At 38.5% G+C, this 26,410-nt stretch overlaps 1 protein-coding gene and 1 pseudogene across 3 annotated transcripts in view; one reads left to right on the top strand and one right to left on the bottom strand.

Moving 5' to 3' along the window:
• The window catches only part of SLC4A4 (solute carrier family 4 member 4), a 346,042-nt gene that overhangs the window by 125,131 nt on the left and 194,501 nt on the right, over positions 1-26,410 (top strand). For both annotated transcript variants that reach the window (XM_080796031.1, XM_080796032.1), the window contains exons 4-5: positions 13,341-13,476; positions 22,411-22,571. In XM_080796031.1, coding sequence (XP_080652157.1) covers positions 13,341-13,476; positions 22,411-22,571 — 297 coding nt within the window. The remainder of the gene's footprint in view (positions 1-13,340; positions 13,477-22,410; positions 22,572-26,410) is intronic.
• LOC308339018 (dihydrofolate reductase-like) lies at positions 7,923-9,382 on the bottom strand (annotated as a pseudogene). Its single transcript has 2 exons — positions 9,335-9,382; positions 7,923-8,423 (listed from the first exon to the last, which is right to left on the bottom strand). The product of its transcript is annotated as a dihydrofolate reductase-like (transcript).

Consider the following 26,410-nt stretch of genomic DNA (forward strand, 5'->3'; position numbering starts at 1 on the left):
ATTTTTTCTCTAGAAAGAACTAACACCTGTGTGATGTTTCCTTGATTCCTGCATTGCCCTCCTCCCCTTTTAAAATGGGATTTTATATATTTAATATATATATAAAATATATAAATATATATTAAGCATATATAATAAATATATATTAGGTATATTAAGTATTAAGTATATTAAATATATATATTAAGATTTTATTTATTTATTTGACAAAGAGAGAGAGCATACACAAGCAGGGGGAGTGGCAGGCAGAGGGAGTGGGAGAAGCAGGCTCCCCACTAAGCGGGGAGTCCGATATGGGACTATATACCAAGACCCTGGGATCATGACCTGAGCCAAAGGCAGACGCTTAACTGACTTTGCCACCCAGGTGCCCTCAAATGGGATTATGTTTTGAGTCACATTTTCTCATTATTGCTATCCAGGAAAGATGGGTAGAATTTTTTTGGCAATGTGGGGATGAAGTCAGACATTCTAAGGATTCTTTAAGGGTTGGTGCCTTTATATTCTTATGCATTTTGAAATCCTCTGTCGGAGGGAGGATGTCTTCTTTGCTTCTGGAGTCATCTAATGGCAGCATTAGTATGGTGGTTGTGACACTAATTTTGGAACAATAAATTTAGCTACTTTGTATAGAAAGTAGTTGCACTTGAGCAAGTCTGTAGAATTTATTTTGGGAATCTTGAAGATTTCCTAATGTTGATGAAAATTAGGTCTGACTTTAAAAACCTCAGGGTATAAATTGTGCTGATAATTGTTCTGAGTTGAACCTGGAGAAACTGCTGATGTGTTCACTCTTAGGCAGAGTGATTCATCATATAAACCTTATCATGGACAGCTCTGGCAGAGCAAAGAGAAGTGAAGTAGGGAGTAAAGAAATTAAAGGAAAATGGAGATGAGAGCTGTGACCTGCATTAGGAACTTTGAGGTCTTTTAGGGAGAGGTTGCTTGGTCGTCATATTCTTTGCCATCTTAATTAATGAGTGAGTTCCTATATACAGAAAGCATCCTACCTTTCCATCTTACCTTCCTACCTACATGAAACCCCTCCCCACTGTCCACATTCTTCTGCACTCATGGGATTATCTTTAGATATGTGTGGCTGCCCAGTCTGTTAGCTTTAGAACCATGGCCAGTCCTGTTACATGGCTCAGAATTGGCTGTTAAGAGTCCCTGGTCAGCAGTGAAGGCATTGCTGGAGGGCTTTGTTTGTTTTGGACATGTGTGAAGAAAGATAATCGAGATTGTGCAGTTTCAAGTATTGTAGGGAAGTGTTCGGCACTAATTTGACATGCCTGTCCTCAAGTTAGCAATTAAAGATACCTTAATTGGTTTGTTTTTCTTATAATAATGACATTAATGTTAATTTTAGAAAATTTGTCGATTACACATAAGCAAAATGAGGAAACTAAGAGTCATCTATAATTCCATCATTTAGGGATAATAATTGTTAACATTTGGTATATCCTTCTGGTGTTTTTTATCTGTGTATACCATGTAAATTAGTAAGCCTTTGGGTTGAGAATGCTAGAAACCCTGGATTAAATAGGCAAGAATTTATCAAGAATTTATTGGTTGACTGAAGAAAAGTCTGGGTATAGCCAGCTCTTTGGGGAAAGTGATTTGATCTGAACAAAAGATTAGAAAAAATGCTAAACGCAAGAACCAGAAGTTAATTCTTATACAGATACATAAGGCATTAGGTACCTTGTAAGTTTAATGCTCTGTTAGTTAAACATGAGTAGATGGACATGGTCATAGGAATTCCTCTTCCGTACTTGAATCTTTATGATATCTGGTGGGTGTGAAAAGACATAATTTAGGACTTAAGCAGGATTGAACAATACTTTGAACTCTGTACTGACTTACCAAATCCACGTGGTCTGTCTGTCATGGTATTTCATTCAGATTTCTTGGTCACCTGCTTGCTTTTTTTTTTTTTTTTTTTTAAAACCTCTGTGTTGATTTGGCCCCTCAGGGGTTGAGTCCTTGGAACTTTGGGAGCTGAATTTCTTGGCAGGGTATTGACATTGCCACATTGTGCCCTGGTGACTGTGTCTATAATGTGGTACCTTCCTAGGTGCTTTTGCGGACAGAGGTCATCAACAGTGGGGCTGGAGTCACAAGAATGAATATGTGTGAAATATCCCTTGGAGACCCAACAAACACTTAGCAGTTGGACTTATTGCTGGACATGTAGTCTTTTGATATGTAGCTGGGGAAGAGTCAGGGAAATTGGTTATCTGTTTCTCTGAGCCCACCTTTCCTGCAAAGACTCATGAATACCATGCAAACCTGCGTAAATGAAATAGGGAGACTGATACTGTGGAAAGTAAAGTCCAGAAAGAAAGTAAAAACGTTGAGTTTCACCATTAGTTAGTTTAGTTATGTATTAATCCACGATGGCTCCCATAACAAAATACCATAGCCTGGGTGGCTTAAACAATAGGAATTTATTTCTCACAATTATGGAGGCTGAGAAGTCCAAGATCAACGTGCCAGGTGATTTGGTTTGGTGATGAGTACCCTGGCTTACAGACGGAAGCCTTGCCTTCTCCTTGTGTCTTCGCATAATGGGGAGAAAGAGGAAACAAGGTCTCTGGTGTTTCTTCTTATAGGGGCACTAATGCCGTCATGAGGGCCCCACCCTCATGACCTCATCTAAACCTAATTACCTCCCAAAGCCCCATCTCCAGGTTCTATCACAGTGGGGGTTTGGATTTCAGTATGTAAATTTTGGGGGACACAATTCAGTCCATAACTGACAAAACAGTCGTTTTAGGTCACTGTTGAGGATGCTAAAACCCAAAATGACTGATTGGAATTTTATGTCTTTCTAGTAGAGATACTTGAAATATTGAAATAATATTGATAATATAATTAATATAATTAGAATAATTAATAAAAGACTTGGCAGATGAAAAAGTCTGGAATTTCATAGATAAAATGAATTTATTTGACTGCTAAGACCATCAATGAGACTACTTCTTTGGAAATGGCTTAGCACTATTTAAAAGAACACATATTAACACTGACAGGGAGCTTGTTTTAACTTTTTCAACTCACTATGTTGGCAGAAATTATAAAGGAGCAAGACAAAATAAGTTGGGGAATGTAAGGGCTATCACCTTTTTGTTCTAAAGAATTTTGAATATCTTATAAATATGACCCAGATCCTGATAACATTTTTGTAATGTAAACTCTAGGTAAATTATTTTTTTGATTACTTTGAAGAGGAAAGGCTAAGGACACAGGTATTTTCCAAAAATGTCTCACCAAACTCTGGTTCCTCTCACCTTTTGCTAGCTGAAATTGAACTAAGTAAGATAGTTTGGTAGTATTCAGAAATCCAGGCTCCTAGCACTGTTGACTTTCTATAGCTGAATAATAATGTCATGGCATATTAAGGATAATTGTCATAATTGACAGCTTTTCATGTGTGGGAGCTAATTAATACATGGATACCTAAGTATTTAGAAAAATTATCCATCTTAATGAATGCTATTTGGCTGTTTCAATTCCTTAGCTAATTGAACAGAAAAAGTAACCATCTAATTTACCTGTCTAGAGCTTGCCAGCATAAGTCAATAGTCATTTTCTGGATTTATAGAGGAAAAGGTAGGTTAAGTCATGGAGAAAGTTTAGATGCGTTGTATAGATCATTCCAAGAAAACCTGAATTCTATAAAAACAGGTTGTTTGATGCAGTTAATTTGAAGATGGTAATTTGTGAATGACTAATATGAGTTAGCTCTACTGTAGCCCATTAAAGGAGAATCACAGACATGTATATATCAGGACTCCTTTGGTTGCAAGTGACAAAAAATTGTTTTAGATTACTTTAAGCTAAAAGGGAGTTGTCATGTATGATTTTGAAGGATCTGATTCAGGCATGGCTGGATCTAGGTGCTTAAATAATGGCACCTGGAACCTGTCTCTGCCTTTGATGTTTACTTTATTCTCACACACACTCTTCCTTTTGAGTTGCAAGATGCCATCTGCACTCAAAGCTTTTATTACCATCTTATTAGCACCTCAGCATAAATTTATTTCTTGGAAGCTCCAACAAAATGTTGACACTTATATACTCTGATTGGCCTGGATTAGATAAAGTGTCCTCTCAAAAATTAATTGCTGTGGCCAAGATTTGAGATATTCTCATTCTTCAGACGCGGGTCATAGGGAATGATTCATCCTCGTTGGACTTCTAAGCATAAAAATGATTCTTCTAAGGAAAGTGGGATGCTGTTATCAGAAAAAGAGAGTAGGGGTGCTGAGTGGGCAAGAGTAACACATAGCTACTACAATGCATGTGTGTTTTAAAGATTTTTATGCATGTAACTTTATTTAGTGATTTCTTATTTCTTACAGTTATGAATGTGAAATTGAAGTTTGATGATTTTATATATACATTTAAGTATATTTTTAGAGTACTATAATGGTCTAATAGGTAAATTGTGGAAGTTTAAGCAACTGTGGTGTTGATTTATAGACCTTTAACTCAGAATGGAGAGAAATGAATACTTAAAAGGTAAATCAGCTGGTGATAGCACATTGATAACTTAAAGAAATAGCTATTTATTTTTATTTTTTAAAAAGATTTTATTTGAGAGAGGTAGAGAGGGGCAGAAGAGGAGGGAGAGAGAGAGTTTCAAGCAGACTCCCTGCTGAGAACAGAGCCCGATGTGGAGCTCAATCCCAGAACTCTGAGATCATGACCTGAACTGAAATCAAGAGTTGGACAATTGACTGACTGAGCCACCCAGGTGTCCCAGTTATTTATTTATTTATTTATTTATTTATTTATTTATTTATTTATTTTGGTTTGAGAGCTGAGATGGTGAATTTTGCCAAGGATAATAGAAAATCTGTAAGTCTTCATTTAACCCACAGAAGGGAATTTGCATGTAAACTTGTCATGCTCAGTATGAATTGTTCATAATGATCATTATTTCCATTAAAAAAATTTTTTTTTGGCAACTTGTCAAATGGCCGCAGTGGGATGTTTTCCAGACCAAAAAAAAAAAAGGGTACATTCACAAGTTGCCTTTTGGTGGATAATTAACCAAATGTTCAGTTAACTTACTTTAGGACTATATCATGTGCCATTATGATTTCTACCTCTCCTGAAATCCCGTACATTTGCTGTACATGTACAGTACAAATGGTGTACATTTGCTGATTTCTACCTCTCCTGAAATCCAGTACATTTACTGTTTGTATGGGCTTTTTTTTTTTCTTAAAGTGAGATCATCTTTTAGAGAGTGGTGGCTACAAAAATGGGCTTGGAAATAACACAAGTAGATTTGAGGTTTGAGGTCATATCATTTACTGGTTGTGTGATCTTGGGGAAGTCCCTTAATCTCTTAAATACTCAGTTTCCCTGTCTGTAATATGAGTAGTACAAGAGATTGATAACAGTAGATATTTCATATTTTTGTGTGAAACAAATGATATAATAAGTGAAGGGCCCTTAACACAGTGCCTGGTACAGTGTAAGCATTCAAAAATGTTAGTAATTGCATATTATGTTTTTATTGATAGAATTTTTCCCATTGTCCCTTGAGAACAAGGACCTTATCTTAAAAATATTTTGTGTACTTCCAACAAATAACATAGTATCTCATACACTAAAAACTAATAAATATTAATTAAGTAATCAAAATGAGAACATAGAACTATACTTCAGGCATTGCTAAGCCTCTGGGAAGCAGAGGAAAGAAGCAAAGGAAGATTTTTTTTGTGAGAAACTGAGGCAGAATATATATTATGTATTCTTCCATTCATTTCCTTATTCATTCATCCATTCTTTTTTTGTCTAACCTCACTGTGCACAAGGTAGGCACCAAGAGTAGTTTAGGTAAGTGAAGAACCAGGTAGGTTGGCTTAGTAAAGTTACAAAGATAAAGTACAGCAGTGGACAACCCACAAAACAGTGGATATTAAATGTCTTAATAGAAGTGCAGGTTAAATGTTGTGGTCCCTCAGGATGGGAAGAGATTGCATCTACCAGAGGAAAATAGCTTACTGGAAATGTTCATTCTTTTCTTTGTGGCTTACTCAATAGGAAATGGTGACTGTATTCTGGTCACTGTGCAGCTAATGCAAAGATGGATTAAGGGGAAGGATGAAATAAGGACAGTTTCCAAAACTTAGATATTTTCCATTTCAGAGTTCTTAATGGAAGCTTCCCTTTTGCACATGGTTATGTTTCTGTGTACTGGACAATGTCCAAGGTTTATTCTTCTGTATCTAATTCATTAATTTAATATTTCAGGTGATGATTAAGTGCGTAGTACTGTGTTGGTTTTTAAGGAAAGTACATAGACAGATCCTGTCCTCCAGGAGCTTGGTGGTTAGTTGGAGAGAGGTCGCATCACCATAGGTTGGGTACTAATGACCAGGTTATAGATTTGTGGGTGCTTAAATGATAATTCAGACGAAGTGTTATAGTTTGAATAAAGAAGAGAGTCACATTTCTGTGAATGGTTAATATAGGTTATTGGAAAAGATTTTTTACCTGGGCCTTGGAAACTGAGTCAGAGAGAGGAGAGAAAGACTATAGCAGGTAGGAAAGATGAAAAAAGATCTGGAAATGAGCAAGTTGTATTATCTAGTTTTTCCCTTCCCTTCCCTTTCCCTCTGTTTCCTTGTTTCTTTAATGATTGACATTTGGGTTGCTTCCAAGATTAAAAATAATGGTGCCACAGGGCACCTGGGTGGCTCAGTGGATTAAAGCCTCTGCCTTCAGCTCAGGTCATGATCCCAGGGTCCTGGGATCGAGCCCCACATCGGGCTCTCTGCTCAGCGGGGAGCCTGCTTCCCCCTCTCTCTCTCTGCCTGCCTCTCTGTCTACTTGTGCTCTCTGTCAGGTAAATAAATAAAATCTTTAAAAAAAATAATGGTGCCACAGATACTCTTGGGTCCATCTCTTTGCTCAGGATTAATTTCTAGAAGTGGAAGTTCTGGATCCAAACCCAGACTATTTTGATTTTTAATTAATATTGCTCACTTACACTTTAAAAAGTTTGTATCAACTAATAAAGCCCAAAATTCTATTTCTTTGGATAACTAATAATTAAAATCTTTGCTAACATAGTGGGTAAAACATATTTTAACTTTAATTTTTAAGATTGTGAAGTTTACTTTCTAACTTAGTAATTTTGGTTTCTGGCATTATCCATTTTCAATTCGTTACCTCTTTGAATTTTTTATTTTAACCATACGCTTGTTATTAGATTACTCTTTTTCATAAAGAGCAGTCTATTTCTTTTATTATCATTGCACCATCCCATGGAATCTCACCAAAGATCAGAAACAGAGTTTATAGAGTCTCAGACCTTCTCTTTTAACCTTCAAAAAGTTAGTCTCCTGCCTGCTTCTTTACTATCTATATAGAATGTATTAGAGTTCTCATCTTACTGATTTCCTATCTGAGTGAACAAAACTTTTTTTTTTTTCAGAAGATATGTGTAGAGTAATTCATAGTCTCCATTTTGATCTAATTTTCTTTTAATGTTTAAGTTCTAGCTCTTGTGTGTATAATTTATTTCTGACCTTTGGACAAACCTGTCTAGCTCCTATCTGTATAAGCCCTGATTTCAACTCATGATATCAGAGGAGTCTCCCACTTTGGTGTTTTGGTAGGTATGTAGGTGATAGGTAGATAAGCAGGTGATTTTCCTTGATTAGTATTCAGACAGTGATAGCAAGAAATGTTTCACAAATGGTATCTGGTATAATCTAGTTAAGATTAATCTTAATTAGAGTCTAGTTAAGATTAAGATTAATTAATAAACACATTGCTTAGAAGTAGTTACGCTTTGATCTAAAGTCAACAAAAGTCTTTTTTTTTTTTTTTTCCTAACGTTAAAATATATAATTGGAGGGCAGGGGGAACAACTTAAATCAGAAAACAACTTCACATTAATCATTCTTTTTATATACTTCAAATTTCCACTTAATATCTTTTTTCCTCTTGGACACCAGAAAGAACACTTGGGTATTCTGGAAGAAGCTTAAATTTCTCCAAATCAGTTTCTGGAAAAAATGTGTTATTTTCAAATTCCTGCATGATCCTTGTCACAAATAGTTTGAGGTGGCCTGATTTGTTCACGGCTTCCTTATAAGCAGAACTGCCTCCCACTATCCAAACCCTGTCCACTTTCTTTGTTAATTCTGGTTGTTAAATGAGTTTTAAGGCATCACCCAGACTTTTGGCTAGAAAATGAGCACCTTGTGGAGCTTCCTTGAGTTCTCTACTGAGAACTAATTGAACTCTGTCCTTTAAAAGTCAGTTCTTCTAGGGAAAGAGAGAGTCATGTCTTCCTACCCATAATCACAAAGTTCTATTTACCTTCTGGTCATTCTTGGGAAATACCTGAATTCTTTCCTGGATGGGGGTTTGTTCCTGCCTATGCCTGTGTTCTAGGGCAGAGCTTAGCAGATGAACTGTGACAACTGCAGTAAACACCTTTGAGCTTGCTTGTGACACTGGGGTTCCTGGCTGAGCTTGGTGCGAAGTCGAGCAGGTATGTTCTTTGGTCACCAGACATTTCTGGGTTTTTGTGGGAGACAGTCTGGATGCGTAGATTAGGGGTCAAAGTGACATGACAGGCACCCTGAGAGTTGACTGTCTACCCAGGTAGGTGTCATTGGAGAGGGGTCCTCTCACACAACATCTCTGATTGGTGGATAGTGGCTACTCTGAGGTCAAGTTCGGTCTCAGCAGGAATGCATGTGATGTATGCTATGGCTGCTGGTCATGGGGAGTGTGTATGGCAGCATTTCTGCCACGTATTTGCCTTCCTTCTTGTCAGCACTGGGAATTTGGGAGCACTGGGTCTCCCCAGCCATTGCACACTATGACATTGTCACCCTGCAGGTGGACGCTGGTCAGAGATAACCACACTTAGTAGGGCCCTCTGGGAAATTCTACAGCTACTCCGGAGGAAAAAAAAAACCCAAAGCCCCCTGAAAAACCCCAAAACACATTCTAACCAGAGGGCCGAATAAAAAAAGAAAAAAAATTCAAGGCAGATTAGAGGCATTAACTTGGCTTTGATCTATAGGCCTTCTGTTCTGACAAAGGTGATTGGATTAATTTGACAGTTTTTCTCTCTCTCCCTCATTTCCTGCCTCCCTGTCACCCTTTCTCATTTTTCTCAAGGTTCTCTTTTATGATGAAACTAGGTTAGTTATTACTTACAATCATAAACTATTCATCGGCAATGTAAGTTGATTTTCTGATGTTTTCTCCCCCAGGTATTAAAGTGAGACTAAAGAGGTTTCATTATTTTCCCCTGTTCTTTTATTGGCTGTTTCCCAGAAAGATATACCTTTATGTTCTCATTACTAAAGCTGCTGAATTCACTGAAGTTACACATGCAGAACTTTTGGCGTTTTCTTTCCTACCTTATGTATTTTCAACATACAGGGGCTTTGAGGGCCAGTATCTGTGAGCGCTTTCTTTCTTAAAGGCTAGGCAGGTTTTGCTAGTAAGGGCTGGCAGTTTTAAACTAATTTAAACCTTGTATTTTAGATATGATAATTGATCATCATCACCCTATTTTTCAGGTGAGGTGCTTGAGGCACAGAGAGGTTGATTAACTTGTCTCAGATCACACAGCATATAAGTATCAGAGTTTGAATTCAAACCTCAGTAGTTTGGTTCCAGAGTTCTATATGCTTAATTTCAATGCAGCGCTGTGTCTTCTATTTAGCTCATTTCCTTTTGATCCACATTTACAGGGGAAAAATTGAATTCCTGATATACTTCATTAGGGAGACTCCCACTCTGCATGTATTTGTGTTAAGAATGATGTTAGAAATTGGGAAGGGTATTTGCTGGTTACAGAGGCTGCCCCTCCCACAGGTCTATATTTACAGTACAGTTGTTGTGGTCTCTTACTTCTAATTCCCAGGGAAGCTTAGGGGAGCAACTGAGGAAAGAAACTTGCTGGAGTTATCAAGCTAGTTTACGACATTTTCCCTTTCTTGATTGGAAAAGCGTTGCAAGTGTTCTCACACAGAAGTTCTGGAACTTAGGTTTTTTCCTCCCAGAGATATTAAGAAGTTTCAGTCATTTTTTCCCTAATTACAGAAATTAAACATACTGTATCATATATTAATATATATTGTTATCCTATTTGAATGTCCTGTAAACACAGGACAGTTTGCAGATATTTTTGTTGGTCTATGTACTAATTTATTCATTCAGCCAATTAATTCTTCATTAACCAAATAACTGGTTAATGTTTGTTGCCCTTTCTAGCATGTATACTTGATAAGAACAAGGATCTTGGTGTCAAGTTTTTTGCTTTATCTTCAGAACCTGTCGCAAAGCCCACTTAGCACAAAGACAGTACTCAGTAAATATGGTATGGATGAACTGTGAACACTGCAGAACTGGTTGAAAAGTGAAAGGAAGAACATAGAGCCCTAGAAATAAACTGTATAACAGTTAAAAGGTGTACGTATAGGCAGTCTTTGCTTTGCATGGTAGGGCAAAGCTGTAAATGTGACTATTCAAGCTGAAATTATACAAAATAATCCTAATAATCAATGGGAGAAGAGAAAATATTTTTCTTTGACCTTTAAAAAATTTTTTTGCCAAATCATTAAAATCTCTCTCGCTGTTAGTGATAAAGGTATAGAGAAATGAAAAAAAAGTAAAACTAATATTTAGTTTTAGTATTTAGTTATTAATTTTATTAATAATTAATTAATTTTATTAATAATTAATTAAGTCATTAATTTTAGTAAATATTAGTAAAACTAATATTTAGTACACCCTAATTTAAAATGTCAGAAATATTGAGATTAAAGTGTTTTATTTCTTTGTAAAGTCTTGTCAGGAGTGGTTTGAATAATGCTTGCCTTCTTCCTGTTATGCAGCTTTTGAACTGCAGCAAGCATCTTTTCTGTGCCCCGATGAATTGAGTACTCCTCTCTAAGTTTGGATCAGCTTCTAACATTTTCTCCTTGGTGCTTTCCATGTCTCTGAGAGTTTGTTTAATGTGAAATGCTTTTTTTCCTCCTCCTTCACCTTCTTTTCCTCCTCTTCTTCCTCCCCTTCTCCGTCGTCGTCGTCGTCGTCGTCTTTTTTGGGTAACAAATGCGCAGTGGCCGATCACCGACAGACTTTGGAAGAAGCATTATGATCAGTCACTGATCGTGAAGCATGTATGTTATTTACATTGTAATTAATGGGCGGAAGAGCTAGCAGTGAAGCTTACCTTTTATGCAATTACCCACAGTTCATATACTATGCTCACTGAAATTTAAACTGTATTATTGGGGGACTGGTGTTCTTTAACTAAATGACAGTAACTGAAATTCATGCACCTTGGAACCCTGCATAGTCAGGGATTCCCACGATTCCAGACTTAATTTTATGGATATATGTGTGTTTTTTCTTTACTAAGGTGGGATTACTTTATTCATACGATTTTGCAACTTTATTTTTCCTTTGGCATTGTATATATGTCAGAAATGATCATCTCAACTTCATGTTTTATAACTACAAAAATGATCATCTCAACTTCATGTTTTATAACTACATGCTGATTTACTGAATAGTTGTGGTGTAGTATATTTAACCAGTCCTCCTTTTTAGATATTTAGTCGTCTTCTGTTTTTCTCAGTGATAAGCAGTGTTGCAGTAGTCACCTCCATCTTTGAAGTAACAGCTATTATTTCTTTGAAATGAATGTCTTTCTAGTGGTAGGATTACTGGCTCACAGGATATATACACTTTTAAAACATTTCCATATCCTTCTAAATTTCCCTTCAGAGAGAGGTTCCCATTTAGGGTTCTCTCAGTGACGTAAATTGAGAGGCACTAGTGCATGTGTCCTAATTCTCTGGCAACATTGGGATTACGATTTTTTAACATATTTTCTATTTTCCTAGGTAAAACTTGTATTTTATTTTAATAATTAATTTTGATTACTAGTTAGGTTGAATATTTTTCACGTGTTTGTTTGTAGTATCTTTTGATCTGTAGAATTTCATATTGTCCTGTATTATAGTAGTTTTCAGATGATAGGAATATTCTTGTTTTAAAAAAAATTTTTTTTTAAATTATTTATTTATTTACTTGACACAGAAAGAGAGAGAGAGCGCGAGAGAGCAGGAACACATGCAGGGGAGCGGGAGAGGGAGAAACAGGCTTCCTGTTGAACAGGGAGCCTGATGTGGGGCTCGATCCCAGGACACTGGATCATGACCTGAGCCAAAGGCAGTCGTTTAACAACTGAGCTACCCAGGTGCCCCAGGAATATTCTTGTTTTATTAGGTCGTTTGAGTACACATATTTTTACAATTTGTGTGTATTTTTGTGTATGTGTGTATATATACATACATACATACATACATGCATACATATATACACACATATACACACATAAATCTGTGTACCTGGCCTATATTCACATGTATCTACCATTCCCGGTTTTGCCCAGGGATTGTAGAGAGTATCTGTGGCCTTAGTTTTGTAATATGATCATCAATTTCCAAATGCTTTCCTTTTCTTAAACAACAACAACAAAAAAAAAAAAAAAGAAGAGGAAGGGGATAATAACCCACAACCTGAGGGAAGTTCTAGTTAATTTTTCATTACATGATTTTCAGGAGATAGGGTCAAAAGGAGCTAGTAGGGCATTCAATTATGTGCTTGAGTGTGTCAGAAAAAATATTTTTCCTCAGGTGTACAATATTTTACTTGGGCTTGTTTTTCAAGTGCATTGAAGTGTGACTAAACATTTTTGGGTACTGCCCTTGTAAAGAAGAGGCCCCATCTTGTTAAATATTCCTTCATCAACTTTGCCCTTAGCCAGTTCCAGGCAACGAGGATCCTGTGAGGACGTGAGCTTTAGGCATTGGACAGAGGGAAGGCGGGTGGGAGGCGAGGGCCCGGGGGACCCAGGATTGGGGTGCTCCGTTGTCCCTCCCACTGCTGTGGAAAAAGTGATTGGCCCGGGCTGGTTTCTGTCTAATAATTTGGGATGGGTCCGAAGTGAGGAAGGAGGGAAGGTCATTGGCTTGGACCTCAGCTCCTCCGAGGGCTGAAGGTTCTTGGTCCCAGGCCACCCGGACCTGGAGCGCTGTCCCTCCCGGGGAGCGCTGTCGGGCTGAGACACGGTTTAGGCCTGAAGGGACAGAGAAAGGGCGTGGAGCGTTCTCGTGTGGAGGCTGGAGATAAGGGAGGCTCGGCGAGGAGGATGTCCACCGAGAACGTGGCAGGGACGTCCCGCAGCCTCGGGGACCGAGGACGGGCTCGAAGCTACACGTTCCTCAGGGTGGTGCAGCCCGTGTTTAACCGCAGTATTTTCACTTCCGCAGTCTCTCCCGCCGCCGAACGCATCCGGTTCATCCTGGGCGAGGAGGATGACAGCCCGGCGCCCCCTCAGCTCTTCACCGAACTGGATGAGCTGCTGGCCGTGGACGGGCAGGAGATGGAGTGGAAGGAGACGGCGAGGTGAGGAGGGCGGGCCGTGCGGTCCTCGCCCGGGGAAGCGAGTGCAGGGCAAGAGCCTGCCTGCGAGCCGAGCCCTTGCCCTCACCGCCACGCTCTCAGGAGCGGAGGAGCATCCGGTTGGCCGGGGGAAGGGGGGCAAGGAGGCTTTCTCTTCCCTTTTGTATTGATAGGGCTGCAGGACCCCCTTTGATTCACTGGTGGAGCAGGGTGAAGGCGGATTCACGCTGTTACAGTTTTAACCTTTATGAAGAATTAGAAGTGAATCTCCTCCTATGCTACGTACTAGTAAAATATCCTAAAGAGATCAACTCAGGCACCCAAACATGATCGCCTGAAATAGGTGTCTGCAGCCTCCGCCTGCCAAGGTGTCTTGGGGAATCGCATCTGATTCGTTACCCATGCCCGCCTAGGAGGGAGGTTGCAAAGACAGGGTTTACCCACAAGCTTGCCATTATGCCGAGGAAAAACCCGTCCTCTTTGAAGTGTATGCAAACACAAGTAGAAGTTTCGGATGAATTTGGGGTTTCGAGACCTGAGTTCAATTTCGGATTCCGGCCCCTGTTCGCTGCATAGCACGCAGTGTCTCAGAACTCGTGATTTCATCAATAAAAAGTGGGTAATAATACCTAGTACACATATATGTATGTAATACAAGGTATGTAGTATATATTTATGTATGATTTAATATTTGTCCAATCATATCAGGTGTTTATATACATGCCCATATGTATGTATATTTGTGGAGATATCTTGTAAATTGCTAAGCACTATGGGAATATCAAAGGTTTCATTCATCTCATAATAACAGAGCTTTTCTTCCTTTCTTCATGTGGATTGTTATATGCTCTATGCCCTTTGGTCTAGTCTTGGCTTTGCTGCTGACTGGCTGCTTCACTGTGGGCCTCTCCTGCACTCACCCGTCTCCCTGAGATGCATGTTCTCTTGTGCCCCGTGAAGGTGGTACTGCCTCACGTCTCTGTAACTTCATGCATAGTTTATAGCTTTAAAGTTCCATCCCTCTGGGGCGCCTGGGTGGCTCAGCGGGTTAAGCCTCTGCGTTCGGCTCAGGTCATGATCCCGGGGTCCTGGGATTGAGCCCCGCGTCGGGCTCTCTGCTCAGCGGGGAGCCTGCTTCCTCCCTTCCCCTCTCTCTGCCTACTTGTGATCTCTGTCTGTCAAATAAGTAAATAAAATCTTTAAAAACAAAAATAAAGTTCCATCCTTCTGTGTGTATTAGTTCAGTCGATTGTGACCGGAAGTGCTACTTTGATTCATACTTTCTTCTTGAAATTCTGTGCAAGTACCTCTCATAGAGTAGAATTCAAATATAGCTTTCTGCTTTTTCTTTCAGTCCAAGGTGGACTATATTTCATATGACCTCTGGTCTCAGAAAGGTGGAGAAGTGACAGTTTACTGTGTAGGTAACTAAACACTGAGTGAGATGGACTAAAACTTTCATGTAAGCTTCTTACGATGAAGATAATTTTGAATACTTTACCATCCTTAAAGACTTTATTTCCTTGAGAACACATGTATCATTTTTGTTGATGCTATTAGTCCTTGAGATACTGAATTGTTGGAGAGAATGTGCGGTGAGAGTACGCCGTGTCTTGGCAGTGGGAGAGGGGAGGCTGTCTGGGAGAAACATGCTCACACCAGACTATACTCTATAACTTCTGTATAGGACTTGCCACAGTTACTACTGCTTCATTAAATGTAATTGCAATAGTACTGTTTTCATCTTGTCTCCTTCATTACACTAATTCATCTGAAAGCAGGGACCATCATGTCTGTCTTTCATGACTGTGTCCCCAGTGCCCATAATAGGTGCTCAATAATATTTGTTGAGTGTGATTAGTTGAGAATTGATTGCCTTAGAAATAGCTGCTCTGAATACCATACTTTCTTAGATACTTTCCTTGACCAAAGCTGGAGTTGATGATAATTCTTCTTTTTCTGACTGATGGACAGCTGAATGCAGACCCAAGGTACCTAGTGCACCATGGCTAAAGCTCAGAAGAGGACCTGTGTTTGAAGTTTCAAACTAATTAGTCAATATGCTGTCTACTGCTGTGATATGCTATCAACTATATATCTATCGGTTTAGGGTATGCTATCAACAGCAGTTAGTTGTCTTGCTAGGCTTCTTTCCTTATATGATTGAAAACACGTAATTGGATGGCTCATACAATTCTCGAAATAACATGTCTAAAATTGAGCTTCTTATCTACCTGCCTCAGATCCTCTCCTCCTGCAGGGTTCCCACCACAATGACCAACTCAATTCCATTCTTCTAGTTGCTCAAGCCAGAAACACTGGGGTTTTCCTTGACTTCTGTCTTTCCCTATACCCCTTACTCAATCCCATTGGTAAACCCTACTTGTTTTACCCTCAAAAATATTCAGATATTCAGAATCTCATCACATCTCATGTTCAGTACTGCCACAATTCAGGTCGAAGCTGCCAGATTATTGCAGAAGCTTCCTAATTAGTTCATCTCTCTGCATCTGCACTTACGTCCCTCACGAACAATCCACCATGATCTCTTTGACCTTCCCTCCTGCTTTTCTCCCCCTTGTTCACTCACTGGCCGGTCATGCTCCCGTGCAGGGGACACTGCACTTGCTGTTCCCTCGGTCTGAAATGCTCTCCCCCTCTCTGCCCCCCAATTATCTGCATGGCTCATTTTCTCACCTTCTTCAGTCCTTTTTCAAATATTACTTTCTCAGTGACTGCCGCATCTAAAGTCAAAAATGTCCCCCAACACTCTCTAATCTCCATCCTCCATTGCATTTTCCGTGGCGCTTATCACCATTTCGCATACTGCATATCTTGTTATTTTCTCTTCCCAATACAATTAAAACTCCATGAGAGCAGGGATTTTTAGTTGTTTTGTTCATTATTATATCTCTATTGCCTATAACTACCTGGCACACTGTCCATGGTCGAGAAATTAGCTTCACCTAAATCCTGTTGGAAGGTTGGAAGGTGATTGTGCCTCCAGAAATGACTCAGAGTTTTACTAATCTTTAGTTCCCTACAACAAACGCCATTTCAGGACATTTTTGCAGTGATTTCTGATTGCCATTTATGATGTCTGGTTTCCAGAGATGATAGGGTCCCCACCCCCATTAAAAACTCTCAAACTTATCAGACTAATAAAAGTTTAGTACTAAGAAGGGATTCATTTTTATACGAAAATGTGCTATGACTATTTTTCTGGCTGAGATAAAATTGAGATCTTTGCTTTTCTGTGAAAACCCAAATTCATAGACTTTTATTCCATAGAGAACTAACCCACTAGCCTTCTCTAGCTTAATGTAATTTATAGTGGGAGCCCACACCCCCACAGAACACAATACTACCCCTTTTAATGTTCTGTACTTTTTAGGTAGCAGATGATTTGATTTGACCAAAAATATCCTCCATTGATTCCCAGCATTACTGTAGTTTCAGTTCTAGTCACGAAGTTCAGGTTCAGCTCTATGTCTCAAAAAATAAATAGAATGGTTTCAATAGTAGGAAAAATATCCTGATTTAAGTCTTGGAAGGCACAGTAGTCATGTAAAACTATGAACAAGGGAAGTCTTTATTTATATGAAGTCTGAAGTTCAGCCAACTCTACCACCCCCTTTTTTCACATCTTTCCCTTGCTTTTCCCTTTCCTACAAGTTAGAACTTTGAATTTTTATTGCCTCTTCCAGCATAAAGCACAAATGGAAGACTGTGCAAAGGAGAGAATGATTAGACCTGAGTAGTGTATTTGATCAGTGGAATGCAGAGAATACTCTTTTTTTTTTTTTTTTTTTTTTTTTAAGAGTATGCCTGAGTGTTAGGGTATTTGAATGCTGACATTTAGTAACGTAGCAGTAACTATAAGGGAGTAATTGGTATTAGTGAGGAAGTTTTGTGCTCCTTGTTAAGAATTTCTAGGTGGCAAGGCATTAGCTAATAGGTTTATGACACGAACTAGTGAAAGGATAAGTCATGGTCCAGCTTTGTTGTTGGCCCAAAGCCAAGAAGAGGGGCTACTGCTATCCACCCCCCTCCCCCACCCCAAGCTCTTTATTTCTTTGAGACAGTGAAGTCTCTGTAAAAATGACTATTGGCGGGGCGCCTGGGTGGCTCAGTGGGTTAAGCCGCTGCCTTCGGCTCAGGTCATGATCTCGGGGTCCTGGGATCGAGTCCCACATCGGGCTCTCTGCTCAGCAGGGAGCCTGCTTCCCTCTCTCTCTCTCTGCCTGCCTCTCTGTCTACTGTGATCTCTCTCTGTCAAATAAATAAATAAAATCTTTAAAAAAAAAAAGACTATTGGCTTTCGGTTTTCCTTCAGTGAATAATAGATGAGTAATGTTGGACTTCACTGTTAGAAGAATATATGTTAAAGTTCAGTCCCCCAATGCGGTTTAGTTTTTGTTGCCAAACCTGGGTAAAAAGGAAAATTGTCACAAGTTTCAACACAACAACCGGCCAGCAAAGGAAGAGGGTATTGATGTTTTAGTTCCAGCGGGACAGCACAAATGAACACCCATTTGTGTTTCTGCTTGGCAGAATGACCCAGCCTGCCTCTGGAAAACCTAATTTCAGGGCATGACCGCCAAGCACAGACATGCGTGCTTACCCTGGGAATTTGGAGAGAGATTGCTCTTTTCCCGATCTCCACCGACTTCTCTGTCTTTTCTCTACTGGATTACTTTGGAACATTCCATTTCAGAACAAGTTTATTTCTTCTGTAAGAAAAAGGCTGAAGGAAAAGGAGTCTAATCATCTATATAATTATAGGAGTCACATATACTGCTTTGCAGTAACTTTCACAGTTGATCTAGAAATTTGAGAGTTTTTCTTAAAAACATCATTTATCCCAGATACATACTAGCATTGGCTAATTTTATGTAATGAGGCACTTATTAGTTAGCAAGAAATTTATTATTTTAATAGTCTTATATAGTTGGATTATATTCTAGGGCAAAGGTCATGTCTATTTTCCACTGTAAAATTGGCTTGTTTTTCAGTTAGAGGTCTTGTCTTTTCTTAATTATATTTAATCATATGATTGGAAAGTTGCAAAATTCAGTGACTCCCAGTGGGCCTTCTATTTCTTCAATAAACGAGTGAAATGCTGTTTGGTTGGCAGTCACTCAGAGTGCGTTAAACTGCAGTGTACTTTCTTCTTCTTCTAAGACCTTGAAATAACTAAACTTTACCTAATAAACTCTTCCTCCAAGGTTACAACAGTTTTGTATTTGTAAGCATTTAAAAAGCTAACTTCTGAAATTAATTTTCCTATAACATGTCGAGTACCAAAACAAAAGGAAAAGTAGGAAACTTATTGCAATTATATTGTTATTCACAGTCACCATGAAGGGTAGAAAGTAGCTTATAGTACATTTCACAGTAAAAATGTCTGTTTTTTTTTTTAAATGTAATTACATGGTTCTAAGGCACCTTAAATTTGTTGGCACTCGGGTAGGCTGAACTTTGGTACCTTTGCCTTAGCCTTTTCTTTAATGGGTTCTGATTTGAACTGAGTAGTTTTCAGGTTTTTTTCAAATTTGTCCTTGATATGTGAGGAGGATAGACATAGCATGTATAGTTTCTGGAATGAAACTGCATGCAAACAATCTGCTAAATTGGGCAAACCATTAATTTATGTCTGAAAGCATATGTTGGAAGTATACTCTCTTCCTTGAAATCAGAGCATTGCATTTTAAAGGAATTTAATAGCCATTATCCCAGACTTTCCCTTATGTTGTTAGCTGTGCTATGATATGACATCATCACAACATTCAATATTTACTAACCTTAAAGTGAAATAGATGCTAAACTGAACTATGAGATAATACTTATCCCTTAGGAATGTAGATTCTAAGAACCTGGCTAGTTTTGAGATTTTACATTTGCATTCCTTTATGATTAAATCTTGACCTAAAGGGGTGGTATATTCCAGGAGGGTGAGTAATGCTATTCCATAAATCCAAGCTGGATGGGATTTACGATTTCTAAATGTACTGTTAAAACCTGTTTAAAGTCATATTTAAGTCTAGTGAGGTTGCCTACAATGCAAACTGTGGGGAGGGATGAAACTAACGATTGGTCACAAGAAAATGAAGTCATTTGGCTCCTTTTTGTTTTTTTAAAGATTTATTTATTTTAGAGAGAGAGAGAGCGAAAACACAGGGAGGGGCAGAGGGAGAGGGGGAGAAGCAGACTCCCCACGAGAGCAGTGACACAGGGCTAGATCTCACCACCTTGAGATCATGACCTGAGCTGAAACCAAGAGTTGGAAGCTTAACCAACCGAGCCACCAGGGTGACCTACCCCTTCTTATTTATTTAAATTCAATTAGACCAACATATAGTACATCACTACCCCCACCTTTTTTTTTTTTTTAAAGAAAATTTTATTAAACTTACATAGTTTGGACAGTTGAGAATGATGGCAGAAAAGAGCCGCTGTCACATATGTATGTATTTGGCAAATGCAGATTTACGGCAACTGACAGGAAGGGGGGACTCGTTCAGTAGAAATAAGAGGGAAATGAAAGCTGTGTAAAACACTCCCTTTACTGACTTTCTAGCCGGCTTTTATTATTTATCTTGGGCTTGAATCCTATGACCTAAGATTCTATCCCTCAGCTATTAAGAATTCTCTCGGGAATAAAAACAAGGAGTCATTAGACTCTTTATAGATAACATCCTTATATGTAATCCTGACATGGTTTTATGTACTATAGAATATTTTCATATACCAGAGTCTTATGTTGAGTAATAAATTATAACATCAAGTATAAATATGATTCACTATGATGTATATCTGAAATTAGTAGGTTATTTTATGTCAATTACTTACTTCAATAAAAATACTCTTCAAATTTATTTTATTTTACTTTAAGCTTTTATTTTAATTCTAGTTAGTCAACATAGAGTGTTGTATTAGTTTCAGGTGTGCAATATAGTGATTCAACACTTCCTACAACAGCTGGTGCTCATCACAAGTGCCCACCTTAATCCCCATCACCATTTCACCCATCCCCCAAACCCCCTCTCCAAAATTCTTTAAAAGAAAAAAGTGATTATAATTTATGTAACAGTTATCAGCAAACATGGTTTAAGATTGTGTGAGCAAGCTTGAAAAGATGATATACCTGAAGTTAATCAGTGAAATCAACGCTGTAAAATGATTACTCTTGAAATAACTCCAGTTACTTTTTATCTTTTTTGGCAAACCCATAGAATTCCATAAGAGTATGATGTAAAATTGTCATTTCCCCCCCCTTTCTATTTCTGGGGGACTAATAACAACCAAAGTGAAGAACTACTAATTTAATTACACACGCAGTCATATGAATATTAAGGGTCTTTTTATTTCTTTTGGGATGTTTCTACTTTTATAGAAAGAAACAAGGTCCAGTTCTGAAGTTTTACAACTTTGGTGGTGATGTGGGCTTTTTTTTTTTTTTTTTTTTTTTGATGTGGGCTTTTTAACTTGTGAGGAGAATATGTAAAAATCTCCATTGTTTACCTTTTAGGGAGATACAGAGGAAAGGAAGAGGGTCTGGGAGTTGAGGGTGAGTTTGGAGATAAGGTGATCATTGACATGTGGGAGTGCCCTGGCTAGAAGAAGCTTCCTGTGAGGAGTGCGGACAGAGGCTTTGGATATGGCTAAATACTTCTCAGTCACAAGAGTATTGAGCGTCATTAAAATTCTGAATTTTCTTTGACTCTATGGCTGATCTCTTGATCTCTTTTCACTCTTGGTTCTATTAATTTTTTTTTTTTTTTGTCTCCTCTGTGGGCAGTGAACAGTCTATAAATAATACCTTATGTAGCGCTTCCTCTGATCCCTGCCCTTTGTTCTCATCTTTAGTGAGCTAGGTGAGCGTTTAGCTTTTTCTAGGAAAACATTTTTAAATCATTAAACCTTTGGGTGAAGAACGTAGGAAAACAATTTTTTAACCCCCTCTGCATCTTTTTCAGTATCTCTCAGATGGTTCAAAGGGGGAGAAAGAAGCATTTTTCTTTGGGTCATAAGAATAGCAAAATGATGATGCATTCATGTTTTCCTTGAGCGGTGTAGAAAGTATCTGCAACAAGTGAGCTATAAAGACTGTCAAATGTGTTTTGTTTTCATTTCCATTAAACTTTTTAAAAAATGCTCTATATTGCAAAGTTATCAAAACATCTAGGAATCTTAGAAAGAAAAAAACTATGAAAGTGGGCTATTTGTTCCATTGCTAAGATTAATAGGAGATCTGTTATCGGATAGATGTGTTGTTCATTGAACTTGTGTATGTTTAAACACATGTGGAGCCAGACTTGAAGGGTAAAGATTCCATTAGAATCTCTGAGAAGGGAACATGTGTCAGCTGGGAAGTAGAGAGTAAGACATAGCCGCACATGCTGGACCTCTTCAAGCGTTAAAGGGGAATTTTACATTAATCTGACCACGTCATACACCATGTTTTTCAAATAATTAAGATAAATATTGGTTCGTAACTGATATTTCAACTTACACAAACTTGTCTTGTGAAGTCACGACAGAATTCTCACAATGGTGGTTATTTTGACACAGTGTGGGGTTTCATGGAGAATTTTGAAATGCCCATTTTTCCCATGTTATCTTAAAAAATTTAGCAAAATAATCATCTTCGGGATTTCATGGTTACATACAGACAGATACAAAACCAAGGATGCTTCGGATCCTCTTGGTTTATTTTCTTTCTCTCTAATACCAGGGGAAGGAGAGTCTAGTGACTCTATTTGGTGTATTTATGAAGGTGATGCAATTAGTGTTATAATAAGCTTTTAGGACTCCACAAAAGGAGGCGTTTTGGAAGTGCTTGCTGGTGGGGGTGGAGATGGAGGGGTTGATGTAGCTATTTCGAGAGGAGGTTGGAGTACTTTTAATTGCTGTTCATTAATCCCATGTTCCCAGGTGGATCAAGTTTGAAGAAAAGGTGGAACAGGGCGGGGAAAGGTGGAGCAAACCCCATGTGGCCACGCTGTCCCTGCACAGCTTGTTTGAGCTGAGGACGTGTATGGAGAAAGGGTCCATCATGCTTGACAGAGAGGCGTCTTCTCTCCCACAGCTGGTGGGTAAGTATGGTGTTTTAAGGTTTTATCATTTTCTTTTATTTTTTTTTTTAGCTTTACCTGTCTATGGTAGTTGAACTCTCTCCATTCATGCCGATGGCTTCTCGTGTAAGCAGAGTTGCATATCCTATGACACTTATTTTTGCTCTTTTTTATATTATAAGACAAGTAAGGGTTATTGCAGAAGATTTGGAAAATACAGACAAATATTGAGAAGAACATGAAAAAAATCACCCATCATACCTTTGTAGCCATTGTTAACATTTTGACATGTTTCCATCCAGTTTTTGTTTCTCGGTCTTCTCTCTCTTGCTTTTAATTTCTCGTGTTATTTTTATTGGGAATCATAATATATGTGTCCAGATTTGCATTCGCCTCCTACACTTATTAGGATAAGGTTAATATTTTGAGTAGAGGCTTCTTCCCCCATCCTTGGTTACATTGAATGGGGGTCTGAAGACTAGATCTCGAGGATTCCGACCTCGGACATTGCACTGAGCTTCTCTGGGCCTCAGTTTTATCATCTGTAATATAAGGCTTCCATCCTATTTAAAAAGGGAAATTGTCTAATTGCTGGGTTGGGGCTGCTTTTGTAGGTGGAAGTTAGAATACTTCAACTGTATGGAAGAAAGGTTGTGTGGGGCAAGGAGCCAGCAGAACCTTATGGGTTGGTGACTCAGTCATGTCACATTGGTGCTGAGTATCAGTTATATAACCACCACCGAGTCCCCGAACCTCATGGTACAGGGCTGCATTGGTCCCATTTGCAATTAGTGTAACTCGCCACATTGAGCATCTGGGGCATACGTTACTATCTCCCAAACAATAGTCATTGCTTTCATTTTCTGACAAAAGCCTGGCCCAAACGGCCTTATTACCCTTCAGATCCAGGTGTGAAGATCAGGTTTTTCTCAAAAAGAAGTGCAGAGGCTCTGTTTGACATTCCTAGGAAAATTTATTAGCTAGATGACCACTGGACTTATATGGATGACTACACTTTCATCTGCAGGATGCCTCCTTTGGGATTATGGGGAACAGGTTGTGGATTGTGGCCCCATAGAAAGTGGCCAGTGTAAAATTCTTGTGTGATTTCAGACTTACTACAAAATTTCTTTGAATATATGTAGCCAAAAAGGCTTGTCTATGATGTTCGTGTGTGTTGTGTGTGTGTGTGTGTGTGTGTGTGTGTGTTTTATAGACAGTGAGAAAGCGATGGCATTTGTATTGGAGGAAAAGATTCGTTGTCAAACGAGGCATATATCTTTCTGATGTATATGCATCGGATTCTTGTTCAGAGAGCTCGTTAGTTCCATTTGCAAAGAAGTCCCACACTTTTCATGAACCTGAGCTACTTAAGGTACAAGTGCAGAAGAGAGAAGGGCTAATGGGAAGAAACTCGGTGGAGAGAATTAATTAGTTCATACGCGGATTCAGCAGTGGTGCAAGAGCTTCTGCAATGTGCCAGACGTTGTTCTAGGCCCTGGAAATAGGTTTGCAAATCTGTCACTTTGTAAATGGGGTAAGTGTAGAAACTGCATCCACATAGTTAGAAGATAATGTAGGAAATAATCTCTATGTAGAGTTTTTCATATTTGACAAGGCAAGTGAGGCTGAAAATGGATATTTGGACATATTCTTGTGCCCAGGGAAGATGAGCCCATCTACAAAGACAGAAGCAGACAGAAGGGATGGTTTTCTGAGTGATTTATTTTACTTCAGGGGAGATTGTTACTCAAAAAAATATCATGGTTAGCAGAAATCCATCCAGTTTTTTGAGTGAGAATTGCAATTTGTGTGTGTTTAGACTTTAAGAACTAATCTGGACCAGAGATGTCTGAAGTTAGACAAGTTGAAGAAATAAGTCGGTACTTGTGAATGCTGGGTAAAATGGAAATTAAACTTGTGAGTGGGCAACATGTAGGCAGTCTCAGGAGAGAATATGTATTGTGGTTTAAGGGTCACTAGAAAGGTCCCAATATTAAGAAAGTAGGACTTGGGCTTTTCTGTACAACTGCCTTTTGGGTCTTTAGTACCAGCAAGAGCCATCTGAAGGAGCTTCTGCTCATCAGCAATTGACTGATCCTTTCCATGCACTAGAAGAGAGAATCCCACATTGTACGGGAACCTTGTTAGCCAATGGCCAAAGAAAGAGGTTTTGGTCACTAGGTTTAAGAAAGGTTCGTTAAACCTGTTAAGTTGTTGCTTTCACTTTCCACTGCTTTGTGTTACCAGTTGTGGACTTTTTCTCTAACCACCGTCTCTTTACTTTTAAAAATTGGCATTATATTTGAAAATCAGATACCACCAGGTCCCTTTGAAGTACCATCGCTCTCATTCTGGAGCTGATAATACAGAAAAACAATTCAGAGGCAAATAACACACATTAGAAGCAGAAGGAAGGAAGGGAGGGAGGGAGGGATCAGACTTGCAGGAGTGGAGAGAACGTGTTTGAAAGAGTGTAATTGTCTGAAAAAAATATTTAATAATCCTCAAAGAATCAAAGCCTTGTAGAGGGTTAAAACACCTGGAGGAAAAAACCCTAATTTCATTTTAAATGATAGAAAAAATAATTATTGTCATTATTTATTTGGTTATTAAAAAAATCCTTTTCTAGCAGAGGCTGAAGCGGTTGTTTTGTTCGGCATCATGCTGATAATTTGGAGTTGAGAATCTCTAAGGTGCATCTCCCCTCCATCCCATTTTTACCTCCGCAAAAGAGAAGAAAAAGAAATAATAGTGGGTGTGATGATTATACAAACAAACAGTAGCATGGTTTTTCTCTTGCATTACATTACACCTGCTACTCCTTCTCAGGGCCTGAGAGGCAGCCTCCCTCAGCAGGTGCAGAGCTGTCCCCACGTGACTGTTGAAGCAGGTGTGCCGCTCGTCCTTACATACAGCCTCATTCTGACTCTCCTCAGGACATCTCCTTGTTTTCTTCACGAAGAACCCCTTTTGAATGCTACTAAAAAAATTTGTTTTTAAAGCGATTAAAGGATAAAACAACATTTTCATGGATTATTTTAATAGCTTGATTATTACTATCATCATTATAACCCTACAATTAAAGAGTGTCATTCACATAAGAAGACAAGTACATGCGAATTTTCCTGCCCTCCTAAGTTAAAAAAGTAATAGGCCATTTCAGGTATTTTATTATGATGGGAAATGGATTGGGAAAATGTAGCTCTATTTTTGGAGTTCTCATTTTTATATTTAAAGGTATTCCTTAACTGTGCATGCTGGCAGATGTGTTAGTCATGTTGTTTCTTGCTTTTAACACCTTCTATATTTTCAAAATGGCAACGTATTTTTTATCACAAAACTAATACATGTTCATTTTTAAATAATCCAGAAAAATAGAACATACAAAAATCAAAATACCATCATTCACAGCTACATTCTGGCAGTTTTTCTGTACATCACTGTTTACACATATGAAATTTATTTTATAAATGGAATCATACTATAACACTTTAATTTGACCTTTTTAATTTAAAAACTTAAGATGAATTTCTTTCCATGTGATTAAATACAAATGTACACATCATTTTGATATCTGCAAAATATTTACTATTGGGCGTTTAAGTTGTCTTCAAGTTTTTGTTTTAAAGAATACCGTAAGAGACTCTTAATCTCACAAAACAAACTGAGGGTTGCTGGGGGGTAAGGAGGTAGGGAGAGGGTGGCTGGGTTATGGACATTGGGGAGGGTGTGTGCTATGGTGAGTGCTGTGAAATGTGTGAGTCTGATGGTTCACAGACCTGTACCCCTGGGGCAAATAACACACTATATGTTAATAAAAAAATAGAATAGAAGTGAACATTTTGTTATACTTTGGT

The sequence above is a fragment of the Martes martes genome (assembly GCF_963455335.1).
Source record: "Martes martes genome assembly, chromosome: 2".
NCBI lineage: Eukaryota > Metazoa > Chordata > Mammalia > Carnivora > Mustelidae > Martes > Martes martes.